The sequence below is a fragment of the Rhodnius prolixus genome, unplaced genomic scaffold (assembly GCF_049639745.1).
Source record: "Rhodnius prolixus isolate KJV_2025 unplaced genomic scaffold, Rpr scaffold_4, whole genome shotgun sequence".
NCBI classification, from domain to species: domain Eukaryota; kingdom Metazoa; phylum Arthropoda; class Insecta; order Hemiptera; family Reduviidae; genus Rhodnius; species Rhodnius prolixus.
The window spans coordinates 27,106,596-27,130,308 of record NW_027411614.1 but is presented as its reverse complement, the minus strand read 5'-3'; the positions used below and the strand labels follow the sequence as shown (position 1 = coordinate 27,130,308).

At 31.7% G+C, this 23,713-nt stretch overlaps 1 protein-coding gene across 1 annotated transcript; it reads right to left on the bottom strand.

Annotated features, from left to right (window-relative positions):
• Positions 1–431: 431 nt before the first annotated feature.
• Rtf1 (RNA polymerase-associated protein Rtf1) lies at positions 432–23,713 on the bottom strand. The gene is made up of 14 exons (XM_074130579.1): positions 23,496–23,713; positions 22,777–23,053; positions 21,908–22,103; positions 20,245–20,471; positions 19,894–20,167; positions 12,886–12,987; positions 11,440–11,530; positions 10,071–10,153; positions 6,540–6,735; positions 5,550–5,644; positions 5,182–5,344; positions 2,603–2,722; positions 2,375–2,525; positions 432–1,445 (listed from the first exon to the last, which is right to left on the bottom strand). The coding sequence occupies exons 1-14, from the start codon at positions 23,568–23,570 to the stop codon at positions 1,342–1,344; spliced, it is 2,154 nt and encodes a 717-aa protein (XP_073986680.1). The 5' UTR covers positions 23,571–23,713; the 3' UTR covers positions 432–1,341.

The window sequence follows — 23,713 nt, the reverse complement described above, 5'->3', positions numbered from 1 at the left end:
CTACTTACATTCCTGTTTCCACCATTTTTTATGCACTTAATGCTTAAATCTGCATAACGTTTGTAAAGAAAAATTTAAAAACAAAGGATGCTTTCCTCATGCGATTTTAAAATCGATGAAGAAAAGCGTATAGAAATAATCAAGAATTATGCTACTTCATATTTTAAACGTCCAGTAATATACAAGTAAATGTCAATTTTCCATTTCTTTTTTTAAATTAAATTAGGGCGCATCAACATCTAAGATCATCCATAGCGCCTGGAGCTTTCTCAGAGCGTAGTAGACTGTACAACCATTGTGTGGTGTTCTACCGTAGCTGACATTGTACATCATAGGCCTGAGCTGCAGAGGATTCGAGTAAAAGATAAAAAGTATTACTTATGCTGTCAGTATGAAATAATGCAATGGATAAGGATTTATTCAAAACAACATGTACTTAGCAACTTTAATTTTAGAAATGTCAACATATGGATTTATAATTCAATGGAATTCATTGTCCTCAATCAATATATTTACAATTTCAATATCAATATTCATGCTAAAAACAATTAAAAGCACACCTTTTATCATTCCCTTAATTTTCTTATTTACAATCAATCCTTCTGCACTTTAATGATAGACCTACTACAAAATTATTGCAATAAAAGTAAAATAAGTAAAGAAATACATCCTTTTTCAAGGAACTTTTACAAAAGTTACTTTACTTATAAATGAGCAATAGAAATATTGGAAACTTATTGTTTAAACAATAAAAAAACAGTTTTCGAAAAATTAGAGAGTACACTTAGAATATATTACTCTTACTGCTTATATTAATAAGAACTAATGTAATGCCGTCAAATAACTTTCAGATAACTTATTTTAAATCTAAATGAGTTTGAATGCCAATAAGCCAAAAGTGGGCATGTATTCAGTTTATCGTAAACTATAACTTTAGAACTTTGATGATAATAGTACTAAATTTAAAATATTTACATTTATGTTACTATGATACAATAAGTTATTAAAATCATAAGTAAAAAAAGTAATAAATTAAAAGGAGCAGCGTAACAGTGCATAATGTCCCAAATATGCCCCTATTCAATACTGCTATTTTTCTGATTTTATAATTTATTAAAAAATAATGAGACAGTTCTTTGTCTCTGCGCATTTACCTTAAATTTGTTTTAAAAAAAGGTATAATAATAAATCAATTAAACAGAATCAAGATAGGAAAGTTGAGATTTTCGTTAATTCCGCTTTGTCATACAAAAAACTACAACTTATTGCTCCCCTACTAAGAGAAGCAGATAGGGGACTTTTTTTTTTAATATAACCGTACAAAATAACTTTAATACAAATTCAAATGAGGCCTCGTTTTTTCTTATAATCCTCTAAGTTTAATGATCTTCTTGGTCCAGTATCTTTAACTAAATTTGCCTTTGGAGCTATGCTAACAGGATTGTCTGAAAATGTAATAAAAATAAAATTATGGTAATAAGAATTTTTAAAATTTACATGCATCCTGAGTAAAAGATATTGTAGAAAGTAATTCTTTGCCTTTGGAAAATTGCTTCAAAATTATGAAACTGTACATTAAATTTGGTGTGGGAAACTCGCTTTTTTGCAGCTTATAATAATAATACAGTGTCGAACAAAAGTCTACATACACCACAATATTTCGGGAATTTTCAAAATAAAGAATTATTAGAGTAAAAATGTCATTTAAACATTTGTAACTATTTGAGAGATGAAAAGACCTCTGCCATCTCCCATTGCATATAAATAAAAAGATCGGAGTTCATGCCTGAACTAAAGTCCACATACACAATTGATAAATTCAATATTATAATAATACTTACTAGTTAGGGTGGGTAAATCTTAATATTTACAAATTTATTAGATATAGTTGAAACGTGAATATAGGCGGATTTAGTTAAGAATTTATTATTATTTAAAATGGTTCACCAAAGAAAGTAAGTAAATAAATTAAATAATCAAGGATTTTCATATCGTAACATTACAAACATTATTCAAAAAAGCCACGCGAGATATCCTTTCCGACCGAGATAAAAGACAAATTTTCAGGGTGTATGCAGACTTTTGTTTGGCACTGTATATAATTCCTCTGTTGTTGATGCATCTTTAATTTTAAAAAAGGACTATTGACCACGCAGTTGATTTGTAAATAAATGAATAAGAAAAAAAGAACACTGAATCACACACAACAAATTATCATTTTAAACAAAATAACATAATATCCGACTACATTTCTAAAATTAACTTGTCAGAGAAGAGGAAAAAATACAATACAATAGGGATACAATGGTCCCAAATTAGTTCATCAGGTTAATCATATATTTGAGTAATTTTAATCATTCACCATGAAACTTACTAGGTAGAGGCACCTCAAGATCAATTTTGATATCGAAATCATGCGCTTGAAAAAGGTCATCAGTTTTTACAGGTCCTAGCCTATCTTTCTTCATATCATTTTCTGCTCCTTTATTCTTATCTTGATTTTTATCACTTGTTTTGTTTTCTTTCTGGTAATAAAATTCACAAATTTTCAATTTTTAACCATCACAAGTAAAAATGTAAATTATTTTTTAGTTAAACTTACTATTGGAGGAATTTCAGGTACTGCATCGTTTTCTTCTTTTGAAAAAGTCATCCTAGGTTTCGTACTTCGTCTTGTAAAAGGATCTTCCACTTTTTTGCCTTTATTGGCCTTCATTTCTTCCTAATATATTCAAATAATAGTAAAAAATATAAATACATATAAATGTAATAATATATCTAATAAACGAGTTCCGGTAAAAGCCTGTTGGTTATGGACATTAGTTTTACGGTAGTTATAAAGCAAGCAACTTAAGAAAACGTAAGCAACCTGAAAAATGAGTGTACGTCTATAAGTATGTTATGGAAGGAGTCATTTTTTAAACATTTTTGACGATTTTGGTTTCTTATTATTTAATAAATTTAATTTGACAATTAGAACAATTGTATTATCTGAACATCTTAATTATATTACTTATATTTGTTTAAATGAAAGTTAATCTTCACACACTTGAAAATAATACTTCTCTTGATTATTGTAGAAACAATACGATACGATAGTATTTAAATTAATAAAATAGGGAAGGGATTAGCTATGAGGTTAGCATACTGGACTCCCACGCGGAGGTCCCGGGTTCGAATCCAGCAGCTGACCCTTAGATTTTCTCTTCCTAGGAGCTTCTTACAGCTCACTGTCCGGTGATGGACAGTGTTGTCTGTAACGAGAGAACACTGTCCGGAGGCCGGCAGTGCACTGGAAAAAGCTCCGGGCGCTAATGACCCTCAGCTGTTGATGCGCAAAAAAAAAAAAAAAAAAAAAAAAAAAAAAAAAAAAAAAAAAAAATTCATAAAATACATCTTCGACAATTTTTTTATTAAATGGGAGAAATTCCTCAAGTACGTTCAAAACCATGTTGTTAAGATTTCAAATTGGATTTATGATTTTAAAATTTAAAAAAACACGAACAAAAAGTCAATTATAATTGCCATCTAATAAATAAATAAAGGCTGGTCTTTGGAAACACAATATTCAGCGTTATAATAATAAATGAGCGTTAGACTCAAGGTCCGCCAAAGGCGAATTAGTCTTTATTCAAATCGCATGCATATTATTTTATTTAAAGTATAAATTTTAAAAATTTAGCGTAAAGTATGTTCCCTTAAAATGTTTGTCCAGTCAATTGATCGATAAGTGCCCGAATAACCCATCTGAAAAATATACTCAGTTTATGAAACTGGTTAATGAATAGATTAGGAAATAGCAATCATTGTGTAGTTTATTAGGTTACCATCGTATAAAGACGCTCCTAACTTAGACTGTTCTCAACTCACTACATTGTAGTGTAAACACGACAACATGCAACAGAACTTCATTCAGCTACTCCCTCACTTATTTATAGATAACAACGTCCATCACTGGAAAGTAATATAAACAAGACAATTCCGCAACAACCATCTGTTTTTTATTTCCTCTACATGCTACTTTTAAGCACGTTTTAAGCACTGATGCAATCTCTTAATGTAGAGCCAAAATATTATACTTTTAGAGCATCTGCACTGGAAGGAAGAACTACCCTTCGACGGGCAATTAGCTGCAGTGATAGGCATTTAGTTTTTGTAATAATAAAGAATAAGAACTTTATTGATTCGCAAGTGACGGTAATGTTACACAGTGTTGTGACCCAACGATGGTAACTTTATTGAGATCTATCTGAAGTCCTGAGAAGATTAGAGATAATTTTAGAACGAATCACTAGACAATGCATCAGAAAATACGGAAGTTGCTGGACTGGTCATCTCAATAGTGGGATTTTCTTCAATGATCATTTTGTTAGAAACGTCTTTTTCAGGTAATTAAAAACAGAAACGGCCAAACTATTCGAGATGCTATTACAGTAAACATTAGGCGATCCACTGAAACGGGCGTTGCCAATTAACCTAACTGCAGTTAAACCAACTTCTTTCCATTTAATTACTGGACATAAATAAATAGCTGTTGAAGATTGCAGCAAATTGAAGTAGTCGATGGAATTCAAATGTAGTTCTCTGAGAGCGACGCACAAAGATATAGAAGGTCATCAATGTAAGTGCGAGAATTTCTACTCAATCAAAGCGAATGGTAGTACGCCGATTACTCAGGTATTTAGAAGATAAGAACTTAAAACTCCAGAATTGTCATGAAATTTGTCATGAATTTGATATTATGTAGGTGCCAGACCGTTAGATAACAGCACAAGAGGTAATTGAAAGAAACAACTAAAGCATATAAACTCACAAAGATTGAGAGAAAATAATTTGTTATTAAAAATTTAAAAAAAAATATTTTTTTAAAATTTGTTATTTTTGTAAAAATAATAGTTATTCTTACACATGGATTCCCAAGGTAAAAATGCTTTTCCAAGCGAACCTTAGTTGCAAACTTAAATATTTATTTTATATAATATATTTATAATATAAATACTTAAGTACTTATTAACTGACACGAAAAGAAGGTGAAAACCCTTAGAAATACCTAGGCTTTTTTTTAAAAAACACAAAAAGACGCAATTCTGCATAGACAGCAATCTAGAGTTTGGCTAGATCGTCGAATTTTAAATGTATAATTAGAATATTATTTTATATATGTATTTGTAATATACTAACCATGATGGCTTTTTCAGCTTCTTCAACATTTCTCCTTCGATTTCTGTTATTAATATAGCTAATACTAGAGATAGTAGATGTACGTAATTTATCTAATTCATTGGCTCGCTCTTCTAATTCCTGCAACTGTTGACTAATACGTCTGGCTTCATCGTCATCTCCTCTAAGGAAGGCATAAGATTAATAGTTCATTACAAATAACTTTATATACATACTTGATTGGGGCTAGATTTAATTTGGGAAAGTAAGGGTAAAGTAATATCGTTATTGAAAGAAGTATTTATAGAACAATCCGGTGTATACATTTCATGAATATATAATTAATATGTACTTACAACGCTAAAGGAAAATAAAAAAATGTGAAGTACCTTGATTGGGCCATATCCCTATCTTTCATAAGTTGAGTTTTTTTCATTGCATAGTTATAGGGATTTGTCTTGAACCTCTCCTTTTCTTTGATCATCTAATAAATTTAAAAATTGAATTTATAATAACATAATACCTTCGGGTCTAAAGTTTAAGCACAATATTGTTACAAAGCATGATTGACAAAATCTTTTACTTCCATTTTCCATCCTGATATTCAATATTGATAAAATGTACATTTATTATATAAGTAGCAACGGTAGCTGAGCGGTTAGAGGTGAGGCCTACAAAGCTAATATGTATTGTGGTACTTGGTTCGATTCCCGGTCTAGATCTTGGGATTTTATTTAATGTTTAATATGAGAACTTTATAGTAAAGTATGTTAGCTAATCGCCTCCATCCACGATACCTAATTGGCAAATTAACGTAAGAGATTAGAAGCGGAACGGGACTCACGCCCCATGGCACCGCAGCCACAAGAGGCTTATTGTGACGTAAAGCACATCTAAAAAATAGATACGACTTTATTTTTATATTTATTTATCGGGTTACTTAGGAGCACCAAAGTAACCCGAGTATCAGAGTTTGTTTTTTTTCTAGATGTATCCTAATGGTAATGATTAAAACATCTTTTTAGAGAAGACGCTTGTAATAAGTACTTATACCCCATTTTATGTCAACAAATTAAATTCTTAAAGTTTAATTCTTAAAATCATAATTATAAAATTTTTCTAAAATGAAGTCACGACTTTACTTCTACCCTTTGTGTATTTTAAATTCTCACGAGAAGCGGAATCGTTTTTTCTTTAATTGGTGAGGAAAATACTAATTTTGTGAGTACCCATATTCTAAGTAAGGAGCGTTCCTATTTTTTATTTAGAACCCTTCGATTTAGACGTTGACGCAAATGACCCAAAAAGTGTTTGTCAGACACATTTTTACAGGAAAAATAATTGAGGCACTTCTAAGGGAGAGTAATTATAAAACAAACCTTTTCGATATCCTCTTCTTTAAACTCATAAATCATTGCCTCCTTAATATCCTTGATTTTAGCTTCAACATGTTCGACAGAAGGAAGGTCAACATTATGCTTCTCACAAGTATCCCTCCACTTCAGAAATTCTGGCTCAGTAAACTCCTGGTTTGAAATGAACTCCAGCCTGAATACTCTCTCCTGGGTGCCATGTCTGCCGGGCACATAAACACACACGTCGGATGGTCTTATTCACTGGTATGGAGATCACATCACAATTCACTTATAGAGGGTTGTATTTATGAAGATCAGCATGGAACAAAATGAACTTCCATTAGCTCATTTATTTGTATATGGAAAGACCAAACCTCAACTATCAGATGTGATACTTATTTGCTGACTTCCAAACATGATTTCCAGAGAAGCAAAAGAATTCAAAAGACAATATGATGGATGGACAATCTATTTTAATAGTAGTAAGCAGACGACAAATAGTAGAATTCTGGTAAATGCTAAGGGATTTCAAAAGCCTATGCGCATTCTTTTCTTTAGTACTATTGTGTGTGTAAGCCTATTTGGAAATGTAAAATGCAACCTCTTTTTCTTTTTCTTTTTTCTCTAGAAATGCAATCTTTTCAAATTTTCAAAATAGGAGTGTTCAAAGGATAGAATAAAAAAGGAATACACGTTCAAAATATTAATGGCGTGATTAACGTCGAGAGTTATTGCTATGAATATTAAGCATGCTTCACCATCTAAATAATCTAATACATTAATGCCTCGGCCTAGTAAGGTGCAGCTACTGGATCGCTCCCCTACCACCCTCCAGGTTCCTCGGGAGAAAGGCAAGGCCCTACAATAAAACGGTTTGCCCGTTTTAAAGAGAGAATAATTCAGCTTAATTTATACTAATAAGTAGAACCTGAAGGTAATGGATTTCGATTAAATTCCCCATCAATGGTGCCACTAAAAGGTTCTATGGGTCTTGTTTATTCTCTCATTAAATTAAAAAGGTCTTATCTTATCTTAAATTCTAGAACCAGCTCCTAAATTTCTTCTGAGAGTGAAGGAGAAAGAATTTATTTATGTCTTAGGAATACATGTCTTCAAGAGACCCTTCCTCATATAAGGGGGCGGTATTCTTGTTGTGGGAAGTGAATTCTTGTTGAATAAAGTAAACATCATTGTGATGCGATAAATTTTCTTAAGTGAGAAAGAATCTAATTGTGTTTTTTTTTTTCCAAGAACTTTGTGATAATTAAAAATGCGGAATTTAGATTAAATCGTCCCAAGCGAAAAAGTTCCTATACTTTAAAAATATTGATAATTCATTTTTCCGACAGCATTTTAAAATATAGATAAGTCATACTTATATCAACTTTTGATTCCTTTAATAAATTAGAAAAGATCTGAAAGTAGAAGCCCAGATTTTTGTCAAGCCACTAACCAAAAGAATCCAAAGGAATTTATTTCAATAAGAGATCCTATTTAGTATTTAAGAGTATAAAATCACTTTATGAACATTAGCAAAAACCTAAGAAGTTATTAACATAACTTCACAATAAATGAGGCAAAAATCTAAAAAAAGAAGAGTATTGCGAATAGGACTTATTGAAGACAATACAAACACCAACGGAGATTGCACCATACGACTGATATTCTAACAGGTCTATTGATAATTGTCTGTGAATAAATCCAATCTGAGTGAATAAGACCAATCAAACCAATGATGATGTAATAATACACAGCTATGATATCACTTGTTTGTGGCTACAGCTGCTTTTAATTGAATTTTTTTCAATTATTATTTGCTTATGGCAAATTTATTTAGGTTTGAAATACCCATCTTGTAACAAACATTCTACAACGTAACGAAGAGTTAAAAAATGTGTTGTCTAATGCCAATAAAGATGTAAAAATCTTAAGATTTTGAATTAAGAACATCTTTTCTCTTCCTAAAAACCTCACACTGCTCACTGTCCAGTGATGGACACTTTAGTCTATTATGGGAGAGCAGTGTGCAGAGACCAGTGCTGCAATGAAAAGTGATGCACTGATCTTGGTATTGAGGCGCATTAATTAAAAAAAATACAAACAACTATAAATATAAACCCCTATTAAACATTTAAAAAAGGCTTTGGTACGCTATTTGTTTTTAAAAGAAAGAAATAAAAAGGTCTACTTCCAAATTTGGCCAAACGTTTTCTATAACCCTGTAACATGAATTGTGTTGTCATATGATAAAGGCTGACAATTTTACAGAAATAGGAAAGTTAAGGATAATGAAATATCTGTATTCAAATAGTCTAAACTTCAATACAATCTAACAGATTCATAAATTTAAATAATTAACCGAATTATGTAGCAACATAAATCCACCAACATATGTAAAATTAAACTGCGTAAAAAAAGAAGGATTGCCCAGAAGGTACGAAGCTTGTAAAGTTTTAAAGCTTGAAACTTTCTAAGTTTACTTAGGCTAGACGAGTAAGATGATTGATTTCTTGTGATATCTCGATCTAAGATAGGTAGGAAGGTCTTCCTCTAAGATGATTATTGACTGAAGGGAAGGTTTAACTAACCAAAAGGTTGTATTTGGTTCATTTCGGAAAAATGAGTTGATCAAAAAGAGGTCTACTTTTTCTTGTTGTAAAAAAAAAGTTACACGAACAAGGGAAGAAAGCACGACTATTCCACAAGGGCTTCAAGGCGACTTGCGGAAGAAAGCACGACTATTCCACAAGGGCTTCAAGGCGACTTGCGGAAGAAAGCACGACTATTCCACAAGGGCCTCAAGGCGACTTGCGGAAGAAAGCACGACTATTCCACAAGGGCTTCAAAACTGTCGCCGATTTACCGAAGAGTATTGAATCTACCCGGGAGATACATATACACATCAGAGATGTAAATCCATTGCCTATAAGATACATAAATTTTGTGGAAGGAGATTTGCATCATGTATGCGCATGTATGCCTTTGCCACAGTCATCTGGCAATACTTGTAGTCGAAGTTCAATGCTCTACTATTTCAAAAAATGTTGAACTGATTTTTTATTGGATAAAACCGTCATAAAAACCTCATTTTTTTTATAAAACAATAAGACATTTGTACAATAAATATCTTTTTTGTCATTTAAATACCAAATAAAACAATTTACTGCGTACAGTAATAAATAAATAACTAAGAAAGTTTCAAGCCTGTAAACGCTTCGTCTAGACGGTGCAATTTTTTTTTGACTTGTAATACTTATATGAATTATACATATATGTATATAAAATATGCAAGTTTTTATTTTAGACTAACCTTCTTTATGTGTAACACTTTACGAAACGATTCACAAAAGAATATTAGTGCGAATACGCATTGCTCAGCTTCATAAAAAAAAAGAAGAAAAAAAGTTGATCCTTAATACTAAATCCTCTTTTCCTATTAAAGGAGCAATTAAAGAAGTTCAAAAATAAAAAATGGGCATTTACAAAAATTTTAGAACATTGAGATGACCTGAATTTCAATTTCAAATTACAAATAACGAACGAAAAAATATTCACCTTAACCTAAGTCCTTTGTTCGTTCTAGTATCACCTAGTTGATAAATTTTGGCAGTTTCCACAACATCACTAATTTGAGCTACCTTCAAGGACAAAAAAAAAAGAAGTATCATTAACAAAGTTTCAATGTGAAATTTTAATCATAAATTTTCTGATACAAGGGAATGAATGGAAAAGGATTTGTGAATTTAGTATTACTTTACAAAAACTAAAGGTTTACTTTTTACCCAGTCTAAAGGCCTCGGTAACTAAACCAAAAATAAAATGTTAAAAAATAATTTAATTTTGAATAAATAATATAATGAGTGCTTTAACTAACAATATTAATCTCATTTGCTTTTATGATAGCCTGATTGCTTCTTTTTTCATTCAATAGGTTTCACCTAGTAAAGTTTTAAGTACCAATGCAACCATATGAGACCGCATTTTAGGCAGGTAAAGTCGAAAGTAATTGTGGATAAGGGTGTAAGTATTTCCTGGTGATGGATGACAACTGCAAAGGGTAGTTTTACCTACTAAATTAGGGAGTATCGCGAGCAATGCCCATTAAGATTTGCTGGGGAAACAAAAAAAAAAATGCCTCTCTCAAACTGGCCACGTACAGGAGTATTCAAATTGTATTAATATGAAATAAAATTTGGTCGATGAAATCAACTTGCAATCAATTATGAATTGTTAGAAGCGGCCGAGGCGCAAGGTGACAAGGCCCCCACTGCCTCAATAGACTACATAATTTTAAGATCGATTACATGAAGTTAATATCAATAAGAACATAAAAGAAATTCTCTACGACTTCATGAATTTTCTAAATTGACTCAACTTAAAATCTTCGCTATTATTACGAAACTTTGAATTTAAATGATTAATGATTTGATTCTTAAGAAAAGAGTGCTCAAGAAAATAAGAATTAGCAAAAATTATAAAGCAAGAATGGGGATAAAATAGCATCAGAAATATGTAGCCAATTAGTGCTAAGTATGCCAAATCGCGTGAAATATTGATGCAAACTATTTAAAAATATACAATTTGTAACTTACAGCTTTATTTTTGAAATTACATAGGTGCCTAATACTTTTTGCAAGGTAGTATATATATATAGTTTTAATCAGCATTTAATAAGCTAAATTAAATAACTATTTTACTCTTAAGTTTGACCAACCAAATAATTTCACTTAGTTAAATGAATAACTAATATGGAAATAATTACCTGCAATGTGGTAACAATCTGGTTAAATAAATAAAGTTGTATGTATTGAAAACCTTTTAATATACAAGGTTAATGGAAAACTTTGCCCAGTCAATTCCAATTGTAAATAAGTCAAATAAAGGTATAATAAATACTTGAGGGTTAAATAAATATAAAACTTACTCTATAAACAGGTTTTCCGTTGTGATTTCCAATTCCTATTCGTACAAAACATCCTTGTACAACACGAGAAAAAAATGGAAGATGTACGAATCTAAAAAATAAACAAAAACTAATAAATTTACGAGTCAGTAATAAAACGAATGCTTCCAAATTAAACATTTATTAATTGTAATCAAATTAATAATGGTTTATTTGTTTAAACTTGATTTTTTACAAATGGAGTAAGGCAGACAACAGCTTATAACAGGGATGGCGAACCTTTTTGAGATGTGGGTCAAATTTTGTTCATTTTTTTTTTTTAGTACTAGCTCTTGGGTCACTAATGCCCATTGGCACTAGAGTTAAGTTTAAAATTTTTAAACTGAATATTTTCAAAACTAAACATCTTTAAAATTCAGTTGGCTTAAAGGGTAAAACGGGACGAAACAAGTGCTATGGAAGCCTCTTTTTACAAACATAACTGAACAAAACCTTACAAAAGTGTGTTTTATCTGAAGAAAAATTTACATATGGTTATTTGCTTTGGGTTGTCGATTTTTTTAACTAACAAAATATGAGTAAAATTATACATTTTATTTGATATTTTGTAAACACTTTTGCTTTATTTCAAATACTACAAAAGCATTTGTCATCATTTGCGTTTTAGAACTGTAATGATCAAGCTAAAGGTTATAGATAGTGTTTAAATTGCTTTTGTGTCAATGCGTGATTGAAAAAAATACAGATAGAATATAAATCATCCACACAATTAGAAAATCTAAATCAACCCGCGTAAACAAACAAATGTTAACTAGCAATTGTGGGTCAGTGAAAAAACTTGCGCGGGTCAGTGTCTGACCCGATCACGATTGCTAGAAAATCAACTCCACTCATTGTAAAGACCAAAGCTCGGCACTATACAGGAAAGTTGCTCGCACGATTGCTTTGTACATAGTCAACACAAATGTCCCAACTATCTGGACGAGATCGCCAAGAACAGTAGTATGAAATCTATCTAGCCTTTCTTAAGGAATGAGATAGGTATTTGCAAATGCTTCCCAAATGAGTTAAATTTGATGCCCAGATAAATATAGTTGTCGGTGTTCTCTATTTATTGGCCTTTTCCCATAAAACAACTAACACTGTTTAGGGATTCTGCCTTATTCATGGAATATAACACAACTTATGTGCCAGTTGAGTATTTTGAATTTTCGTTGACCATCCATCTAAGATTCCGCCAGCACCACTATGTCATCAGCAAACAGCAGCATTAGGAAGTCACAAAAACCTTCATTTATCAATAATCAATATAAAAATGTTCGCTAGAGAATGAGGATTTATCCTTTCCCAAGCACTGGTTGTCTGTCACAGGTAGTTTAAACAGTAATGGTTTGTTTGTCTTTACTGTTAGTATTTAATTTACTGTAACACAAATAATATAAAAATAGGTAAAATTATTTAATTTACCTTTCCATTTTGTGCCTACTTAGCCTAATTTTATTTAATTCTTCCCTTGTATTAATTAACTGAACTTTCTTTTGCTTAGATGCCTTTGAACTTTCCTCAGATCTGCAACAAAGATGGCCAATTACTTTCATTAGTAAAACATGCTAAAATTGCAAAATATTTAGAATAAAAATTATTGAAGAAGTGATTGATAGGTTTAGCTCATTAAATACTGTTATAGTATATCTGGCCAATACGTAACAACCATCATTAGGGTAAGCTTTTTCATGATTGAATAAAAACGTTAACTTTCACTATTTAAAACGCTAGTCCGCAACCAATGCGTTCGACTAATTGAAGCACTTTATGAAAAAAAACTTTCTAAGTAGAAACCAATGCTTTCACATATCATAAAATCGAAATCTGATGGCAGATGCCATATACCAAAAGCTGAACCAGTACCTCGTCCTAAAAATAGGTAGTTTTTTCAAGCTTAAAAAAAAAATTATATGATGGCATATTTCAGATTCAAGACTTTTTTTTTATTGAATGATTATTGATTCTTTGATTATACATACAAAAAACTATTTTTAAATTTCCAAAAGTCAAAATGAGTAAAAAATGAAAATATTCATCAAATATTATTTCTTGAACTAATTACAGTGCTTATTGCAATACTTGCTAATTACAATACTTATATCACGATTATATGAATATTATTAGACTAAGTTCCTTTTTTAAATCTATGTATGTCTACTTAATTCGTTCTTGCAATAATAAGTTACATGTATAAATTTTTTGCATTATTTTTCTTAAAAAAGACTATACGACTTTTGCAAGGCAATAATAAGCAAAACTAGATGAAAATATAACAATAAAATTCATATGAATGGCAAAATTGTAAATCAAGGCACACATTTCTGGCACTGCGATCATATTAGAAATTCAAGCACACCATAAAATAGTTAGTCGATCCATTAACGACACTATTTTATTTCGTTTAGGGAAGTTAAAAAGGTAAAAATACACAAAATTCTGGTACACAAGTGCAAACATCAATTTCTGACAAAATATCACTATAAAATATGTACGCCTATAAAAATAATAATTTAGGTTTTTCAAGTATTGAAAATGATTTCTTTTTTGGATAAAATTTTATTAAATAAATATTTAGTTTTTATTTTGTCTTTCCTAAGGATGGGGAGTAGGATAAATTTCAGTTTCAATGAACTTAGAGAGAATTAAAATTAATAATCTCACTGATGTCAAAAACCTAACTACTGCGAAATAACCAATTGATATTAACTGCTCTAGTTACGTATTAAAAGTTTTTTTAATTTTACCGCTGCTCTGCTAGGCTTTATTTTTAATGAATGAACATAAACGAAGTTCTAGCAAATATCTTCTGGATTTCTTGTACCTATCTGTGAATATAGTTTAGCTACTTTATGATAAAACCTCGATTTATAAGTGGGATGTCAAATTCTTTACTTAAAACTGATGCACTAATTCTGAAGAGATGAAAATCCGAAACTATTCAGAATGAAGCAAAACAATGACCATGCTTCGACGGAAAAAATTTTGCTGTACGTATACACATATTTGTAAATATTATTTTCAGTGATTTTGACAAAACACAAAAAATAGAACAGAGTTTACGTATATATGTATATATACATTTATTTATTCTGCGATTGCAATTAATTACAACATGTAAAAGAGATGAGACGGACAGCGCAAATACACATGCACGCATATGTGTATATATATATATATACACGCGCACACATGCATGTACGCCAAGAGGCGTGAGTGGAGTGAACGACGACCATCCAGTGATGGAAGCCGTTAGTTTGCCACGTTGGCAAGCTTACCATCCTAGGAGTTTGGCGTTATATATTGAGATAGTCGCGTGGCCACAGCCGCTTTAGTCCGCGATGTGGAATTGAATGAAGTGCTGTAGCAGACATGTTGTAATGATTGTGAGGATTTGAGTGGAGTTTTGAGTATCGAGAATGGGCTATTTCAGAGACGAGAGGAATAGTTCACATATATAACATACCTAATTAAGCTTTAATCTTGAAAAAAAAACCGGCAAAATCTTTAAAAGTCAGTGAACGCCCTGACGTACTTAAACTTATGATCGAAGAATATCCAATGCCAGCGAGACTTTTAAAAAATGAACAAGGAGCATGCTTTAATGGACAAAATTTCAGACGGAGTCACACTTCTTCGAGGAAACTCAATACTCACCCGTATAGTTCACTTCTTCAACTCATACTTACTTTTCAGTTGTACTGTAATTAAAATAAAAATAATAATAAATTAAGAATTGTTAAAGTTAAATCACAAACTCATTAGTACATAAAATATGAGAATGCTTGTTCAACAAAAGATTTTAAAGGAATATTAATAAAGGATTTAAGTTAGTAAGCAAGTATATCACAACTAATCCCCGATACAAAAGTGCATTCACCATAGAGATATTGGTGAGTCAAAGAGTAACAAAGAGAAATTACTTGCGACGTCGAAAAAGATCTGGTTGAATTTCTCACACTACAATTCTCGAGCTGTTGACTTACAGGAATATACCTCAAAATGCTAATTTCCATAGTAAAATTATTCAAAAAAAAATTTTTGATCTAAATAATAAGTGTAAAGAAAATTAAGGGGGTATTTTTCGAAAAATCTCAGAAAACTGAAAAATCTGTACAGTTAAGGGAAAAACTTCCTTCGCTGAGGAATTTTGATCGCTAGGTTGATGGACACATCCTCTTGTTGAGCTCAAATATGATTTGTTCCAGATGCCCCATTAATTGTACTAACAACCACTTTTTCCGACTCAGGGGATCTAAAATATTTCCGCTAAAAATGCAAAATTCATCATCGCAATACGTTCCTTACAGGGATGACAAATTTTATGTATACAACTTGTATAAATAACGTCAATTGCGAAGACCATTTTTTGTATATAAAATTCAAATCTCAGGTTTTGTTTGCAATAATACACTAAAAGTTATTTGAATTAGTGCAGAAACATTCTATGCCTTGGAAAGTTGCGTGGTGGAAGAAATATATGTTACTGAATTTTGACCTCTGTGCGGAATCTTCCTGTCATTTTGCACATGAGCTATATTGTTCACCTTATTCACCCAATTAACACACATCCACAAAAGAGATATGTTTCTGTCGTGAAAGGTAATTTAAGAAATGAATTGAAAGAAGATATTTTGCCAGCTATGAAGTGCTTAACAGATACAAAACTCAAATAAATAAATTAAATCGAAAACTACTGGCAACAAAAAATAATCCTGTTGGACAGCAAGTAACTAATGCGGCCAATGTACTAACACCTTTAATAAACAGGTGTAGATAAAGTTAAGAAAGTTACTTTTAAGGACACTAGTAATGAAACTGAAAAAAAATTGGAAGATAAAGTAGATCCATCTAAACAAAATTAGGTATTCAAAACAAGAAGGGAATTTCTAATGGCGGCATTATAATTGAGTGTTCATCCAAAAATGAAGATAAAATTTTATGTGAAAAGATAAGCTGAACGTTGTAAAGAGAGTTAAAATGCCATCAATACTAAAAGTTAGTAATATCCCACCATGGACAATGCAATAGATGTAATAATATCATAAATGAAGAAATGATTAATGAAAGTGACACAATTGTGGCTAAAAATGTGTTTAAAAATAAAAGAAGTAACAGGTTTCGGATAATCGAAGTAAATGCTAACTTACGTAAATTGTTTTTGAAGAGAAGAGACAAAATAGAGTGGATCATTTGTCCTGCGATGGATCATTTTACTATTGGCCTAAGATACTATTGCAACAAATTTGGGAACTCTCTCTGGTCCTGTAATGCTTCTCGAAACATTCACTTGAAGAGTGTAAGCCCCGAGAAACCGAATATTTATGCGTTTGCCAATAAACAATTGGCCACTAATCTTGCAGCGCTATATCTAACCTGCTCATATTTCCTTCATAAAATAAACATTAAAAAGAACAACATTTCCTATCGCTTATAAACAACAAAACAAAGAAGCTCATTCTTTAACTAATATTTCATTAGTAAATATACTTTTAATAATATCTCCATAGTTCAAATAAATCTCAGATGATCCGATAGAGCGCATCAAGTAATTTTATTAATTCTAATAAAATGGACGTTGCAAGAACCTTGCTATTCTTCAAATAAAATTTCATCCATTCCGTTAAATTGTAAAATTGATCACTAAGATAATACTAGAATAAGAGCTGCAATTTTAATTATTAATAATAAAATTGATGCTATTCTGTATTCTCGATGTTCTAAAAAAGACCTAGTTCAGGTGAAATTGTTAATTGGGAATTTTCCCTTTAGGGTGGTCAGTATTTGGCTTATGATGAACGAATAGATAGTGATTTTCTTGAGATAGATATCTCACTGAGAGCTTCAAGTAGTCGATAATAGTTAGGAATGGACAGAAATGGCTGTTCTACATACCGCCTGGTGCGGTACCTCCACAAGTAAAAGAGATGAAATATTTGATAAATATCTCACCTAGCTTCAAGGTCATAAATAATTCTAGACGAGCCCAACAATGGACGACTGTCGAAACCGTTAGAGGATCGAGTTAGTCTGCTTTAACACCTAGCTTTGTATCTTATGTGACTGAATGGAACCAGCATCGAGAGGAAAGAGAGAAGTCCGATCACAGTAAATTGACTTTCAAAGTTAATCCACACAATTCTTTCGCAATTTAGCTCATCTATCTAATTACAAATTTAACACAAATAAGGCTGATTGGAGCGGACTTAAAACACAAATTTAAAAAACAGGTTTGTAATTTCCTGGGTACTTATGCAACAGATAGCAACCCAGGTCCACCAACAAATCTACTTTCCTTCAGCCAAGAATCTTCAAACATTTCAAAATAAGTGTTAACATTTTTATATTATAATCAGTCTACTTCTTAAAATTAAATTAATAATCTATTAATACAATAAAAATATATTAAATATACATAAAACACAAAAATGCGTTTTATAAGGACAGGACTAATTCATAAGAAGCTTCATATATTTTGGTCAATATTTTATCGATTGAAATAAAAACCCAAGAAATAGGTTACTTATATAATTATGAAAAGACTAACAAAATTCATTAAACATTAGATAACTCCATCATTGATTTTTTATTAAGGTACAACCATTGAAAACATCCAGAAGATATGCTGCTAATAGCTCACAAAATAGGAGGAAAAAACTATATGTCAAATATAAGTAAGGATCAAGAACGTACATAAAGTAGAAGCAGTGTCTGTGATTTACAATAAACAAAATGAGGAGATTTGTCAAAACAAAAAATTCAGACTGGCCTCAGTACGCTCCAATAACCCAGCCAAACAGCTGGTAATATTGAAGGATTAAGAGGTATTTCTGCAATACCTTTAAGAGGTATTTTCTAAATATCGTAATGATTCAAACTAACGGCCAAGTGACTAGATTTACTAAAAAACGACAGTATGCATACTGGACTTAAAGAAAACTTATTGTCAGAACTAATAGAACTAAAGAATCTTCAGTTAGTTATTCATTTCAGCTGGGTTAAAACTCATGTTGGAGAAGTTGGTAGGAAATGAGATAGCGTAAAGAAGCTTCTGAGGACGAGATCTCACAGCAGAATGCAACAGGGTACCTGCTAGTGCACTCAGTCACCTCAGGAAATTTCTGGGTAAATATATGGTGAAATCCATCTAAAGGGAAAACAACTAAAGAATTTTACAGCTCCATAAGAGACCGACAAAACTGCATAATTCAATTTTTATTTATTTAATTAATTAAGGCGCGATAACTTCTGAGGTTATTGGGCCCCGGAGCTTTCTTAAGTGAACAGCCGACCTCCGGTCAGTTTTCTCTCTTTACAGACAACACTGTCCATAACCGGACAGTGAGCTGTAGCTCCTAGGAAGAAAAAAAATCTACCCGTGATCTCCGCGTTGGAATCCAGTATTCGCTAACCACTCAGCTAATGCTCTTCATCTAACTTCACACACTTCAAATTAATTATAATGACATAATTCCTTTCTGGACATGGTCACTTCAGGAGTTAAATTAGAGTAGGTAACTGTTTAGTCCATTTATTTTCATTTCATTTATTACTATTTTATTTTTTATTCATTTATTACTAGCTACCTACTACCCGGCCACGCGTTACTGTGGCTCAGCCCATAGCGAAGCAGTCGCAGATCGATTCGGTGAAGGCCTTCCCAATTGATTATGAACTTTGTTCGCGATTTCTGAGCGCAAATCTTCAATCATTATCAACGTTTCGTTGTAAATTTCTACTGTGAAATCTATATTCATATTTGAATTTTCCTAGCATATTCAAAGGAAAATATCTTCAGCAATGTGCGATTTATATTTCTTCCATAACTCTATTTGAGATGAAGGAGAGTAGTCGGTCATAAGATTGCAAAACAATGGACGAATTTGATTTGGATGTGACGTGTTGCGCGCGTCAATAATGTATACATCCCACTGTCGGTCGTTTTCCAATAAACTCAGAGCTCGACATGCACTGGCGGACGATATGTTTCTGTAAGCAACACTTTTATTTACATAATCGATAGACAGATTTTTAAACATTATTTGGACAGGGAAGATTTCAGAATGGAAATCAGAATAAACAATTTATCCCCCCCCCAAAAAAAAATACTTTGCATTTCGATTAGGGCAAATGAAAGTAAAAATAAAAAAGATTTAAGAAATCACTGTGCTAAGTTGAGTCAAAGAATACGAATAGCTGAATCCTAGGTCTCGCTTGTCACTTTTTGAGGAGGGGCCTACTACTGAAACGAACTAATGCTAGCATTAATGCTAAATAATTACAAGTATTCCCACATAGTCTAAGTTGATAAAAAAATTACATTTTGGGCTCCGCAAAAAAAAAAAAAACAATAGAAATTAAATAAATAAATAGAAATGAGAATTTAGAAACAACTTATAATTAAGGTAAAACTAATAAATAATAGTTTATTACCTAGCATCCGAATCTGAATCTGAAGAGCTTCGACTAGATGAAGAAGATTCTTTCTTTTTTTTAGCCTTCTCTGCATTAGCTGTAGGGCCTGCAGTACTACCGGAATCACTTCCAGAGTCGTCTGAATAAATATCACTAGCTTTTAAAACAGTCTTTCCTGTTGTTCCAGTAGTACCTTCTTCATCATCATCATCACTTTCCTCTCCGTCTTCATCACGCTTTTTGTCTTCTTCTTCTTTGCGGCGCTCTTCGGCGGCTTTCTTTTCTTTTTCCTCTGCCAATTATTTCAATTTAAGAAAAACTACCTGTTTTTTACAAATATCTTATGAACTTATTAAAAAAACAGCTAACCTCTTTCCCTTTTCTCTTCCCTTCTTGCTTTTAATAGATTCATAGCCTGAGCTTTTTTATCCATCTTTCCTCTATTTTCTTCAACCATTTTTTTCCTTTCTTTACTTCTCTCTTTTACATCCATTTTATTGTCGGCAATTGATTTTTTTGAACCACTAGAAGAACTTTTCTTCTTTTTCTTCATTTCTTGTTTTTTAGCCAAGCGCAACTTTTTTTCTATTTCAAATCTGAAAAAGAAACGTTCTAAGGTTAGGATAAATAAAAAATTCGATTTTATTGGTTACTGAAATAAAATTAATGCTTTCTATAATATTTAGATTCTGAATAAACAAACTAGAGGAATATTTCTTCTTACGGCACTAATTTAGCAACACCAGGATGTACATAATGATGTCTATCTAGCTAGTGAAGAGCCTACACCTTTGATAAAAAGTCATGAAGAGGCAGAGAAACCTGAATGGTTTATTCATTTACCATTTTTATAACAATATAAGAACCTAATCCTAATATAACTACAAAGGAATGGTTTATAGAATAAGTGTGGAATACAAACTGATTCTAAGGCATTCTAAGACATGAGTTGGAATAAATGGAAGAGTTGGCACGTTCCACTTCTTATAGTTCAGCTCCAGGGATTTGGTGGCGATGAGGGTTGGTCTAAAGGTGATGGCTGACGCCTCTATATGGTGGCGACCATCCCCTCCTCAGGAATTGATTGGGATATATGTATATAAGTATAACACAATCAATATTAAATAATGTGTATAGGTTGTGATGCGAAAACCACATATTGTCTGGACCAGCAGCGACACGTGGGCACAGATTTGGTGGTTGTGAGCATACTTTTTTCAAAAGATTAAAAGACATTGCACTTGCTTTTTGGGGCATCAGTAGTTATTAAAGACCGGATGGTAAATTCTACGTCTGACCACAGGATTTAAGATTTTACTTTGGGATTGATCCAATCTTCATTGTTACATTAATAGGACTCCCACTCCAGGACTCCTAGAAATTCGATAAATGCCCGGTCTGATTCTTTTGAGGACACTACAAAATTAGAAAGAAAATCAGGGACTCTATATGAACTCATATCTTATTCTTGTTTGAGGGAGTTGTTTCTTCGAGGATTAGTTAGTGATAAAAGGATTCTCTGGTGTTCTTCCTCTACTTATGATATGGGTAATCAAATAAAAGACCCTTTTAAAAGAAGGCTTCTTTAATTGACTCTAATTGGAACAGTAAAAGTAATCGTCCATTTTTTTTCAGGCGAAGTTTAAAATTCTATTCCTAATTTTGGTGACATGTATGGGGGAAGGGGAGCTCTTTCTTTACTAATAACATTTTTCATTACACAAAAAGTAGCTACACACTGAACTCGAATAGGGCACCTCTCTTTAACTAATACGAACTAAAAACCACACCAAATCTTCCACTAGTAAAGTAAGCCAGTAGAGGGCACACATCAATATATTTAGCCGTGTCATCTAGGCTGACATTAAATTAATATTTACTACAATAAAAAATTTCAATCAATCTTCATGATAAAAGCATAATCGTAAAATTTAATGTGGGCAAAAACATGCGGAGCATCAACATTTTTAAAGATTCTTCATTACACCGATATTATTGAAAATCAATAAGGGTACTAATATTTATTTTTTACCTAGTCTTCATTATCTCTCGTTGCTCAACTCTTTTGAAGATTTCTTGTTCCCTTTCTTTTTCAGTCATTTGCGCTAATCTCGCTTGATCTTCTTCATCACCCATAAGATTTTCATCGTAACCATCGTTGAATTCTTCTTGACTCAAGTCCGATGAATCATCATCGCTTGCTCCGCTGTCAGATTCACATACTTCACCTTAATGAATGATAATGAATAAAAAAAATAGACTAACTTCATAATTTAAAGAATATGTAATGAATTCACATTTTTAGGTACAAGAATACTAATGCAAATATTGATTCGGTTATCATTTTAAAATTGCAAACAAAAAGACAAAGTTTCCATAAACAATGGCAATGAAAAGTATTATCGTAACGATAATATGTTTAGAACTGCACTTATAGTTTTACGAGCTCACTCTGGAGAATTTGAAGCAAGAATGTCATTGAAAAATATCAGTTACTAAGTGAAGTTAAATTCCCATCCCCCAAAAATATGAAAAATGTTCGTTTATTAATTAGTATATTATTTAATAAGGCCAAAAGCACATTTTTGAAAAGTTTTTAAAGTTTATTACTATTTCATTTATTTATTTTTTTTAAGAAAGGTTACTGTAAAAACTGCAATGCCACTGAGGTACCTTCCATGTTCTTGGAATGTATTATTATTCATCACTTAGTGACGACATTTATATTCATCAGCAACAAAAATATCTACATGAACTTAATTAAGCAAAACAGGGAAAATTTAAGAAGCAAGAGACATGTCACATTAGCGATGATTGATAAGTAATTCAATTCGAGTATGAAATGTTACATTATTCTGACAAATTTCAAATTTATGCCAAGCTATATCGCTTAAAAATTACCTTCTTCAGGTTCTGATTTTTTTTCCTCATTTGCATTCTCCTCATCACTGCTAGAGTCTGATGATGATGAGGAGGAGGATGACTTGGAAACAGCCTTTTTGCTCGGTTTTTTTGTTTTTTTCTTTTTCTTTGCCTTTCCCCTTGCATCCCAATCTCCATCTGATCCTGATGACGTATCTGAATCTGAATAAGGATTTGCCTGCTTCTTGTTCGTGTCATTATTTTCTTCATTTGTCTGAGGCACTGATTTTTTCTTTTTTGCCAAGGAAAGAAATTCCTAAATTCAAAGGAAACATGTAAATTCTATTTAGCAGCATCTTTTACAGTTTTGAATTAAATAATTAATTAATCGTTAACTAACTCACTTATATTTATCAGTGGTAAATCCACTTCGATACCTATTACTGTTGGACTTGAGGATAAATTACGATTTTTTACATATCACTTCATTCATTCGCAAAGCATAGTATACTAGTTTTTTAATTTTTTTTTTTAAAAAAAAGGTTAGGTAAAAGCTAACTTAACGCATAGCAATAACGCTCATACCAAACCTTTCTTTAATATTCTAATAAACAAATGTAAATAATTAACCTTAAAGTGGCCTTCAAATTAAAAATAAATTGCGAAGTTTTGAATTTTTTTTAGCTTTACAAAAATTATAAGAACCTCAATTAAAAAAAAAAAAAGCTGTATTCATTTATAAATCATTAATTTCTTACTTTGTCTAAATCGGAGTCATTACTATCACTATCACTGTCGGAGTCTATGAGCACTTGCACTTTTCTTTTCACCATATTATTTACTTACAATTCAGGCAGACTAAATTGAATGCTAGACCTACTGGTCGTGGTATATGTTAATTCCAATACACGTTTTCTTTTAGCTGGCTTCTCTTGAATGTTTTGCTTTGCATCAGGCCAGATATTAAAGGGTGGGA

Coding starts and splice junctions, on each gene's coding strand:
- Rtf1 (XM_074130579.1), bottom strand. CDS start 23,570: ATGGTGAAAAGAAAAGTGCAAGTGCTCATAGACTCCGACAGTGATAGT. Junction 23,054..23,495: donor ATGACTCCGATTTAGACAAA/GTAAGAAATTAA, acceptor CTTTGAATTTAG/GAATTTCTTTCCTTGGCAAA. Junction 20,472..21,907: donor CGAGAGATAATGAAGACTAG/GTAAAAAATAAA, acceptor TTTCTTTTTCAG/ATTTGAAATAGAAAAAAAGT.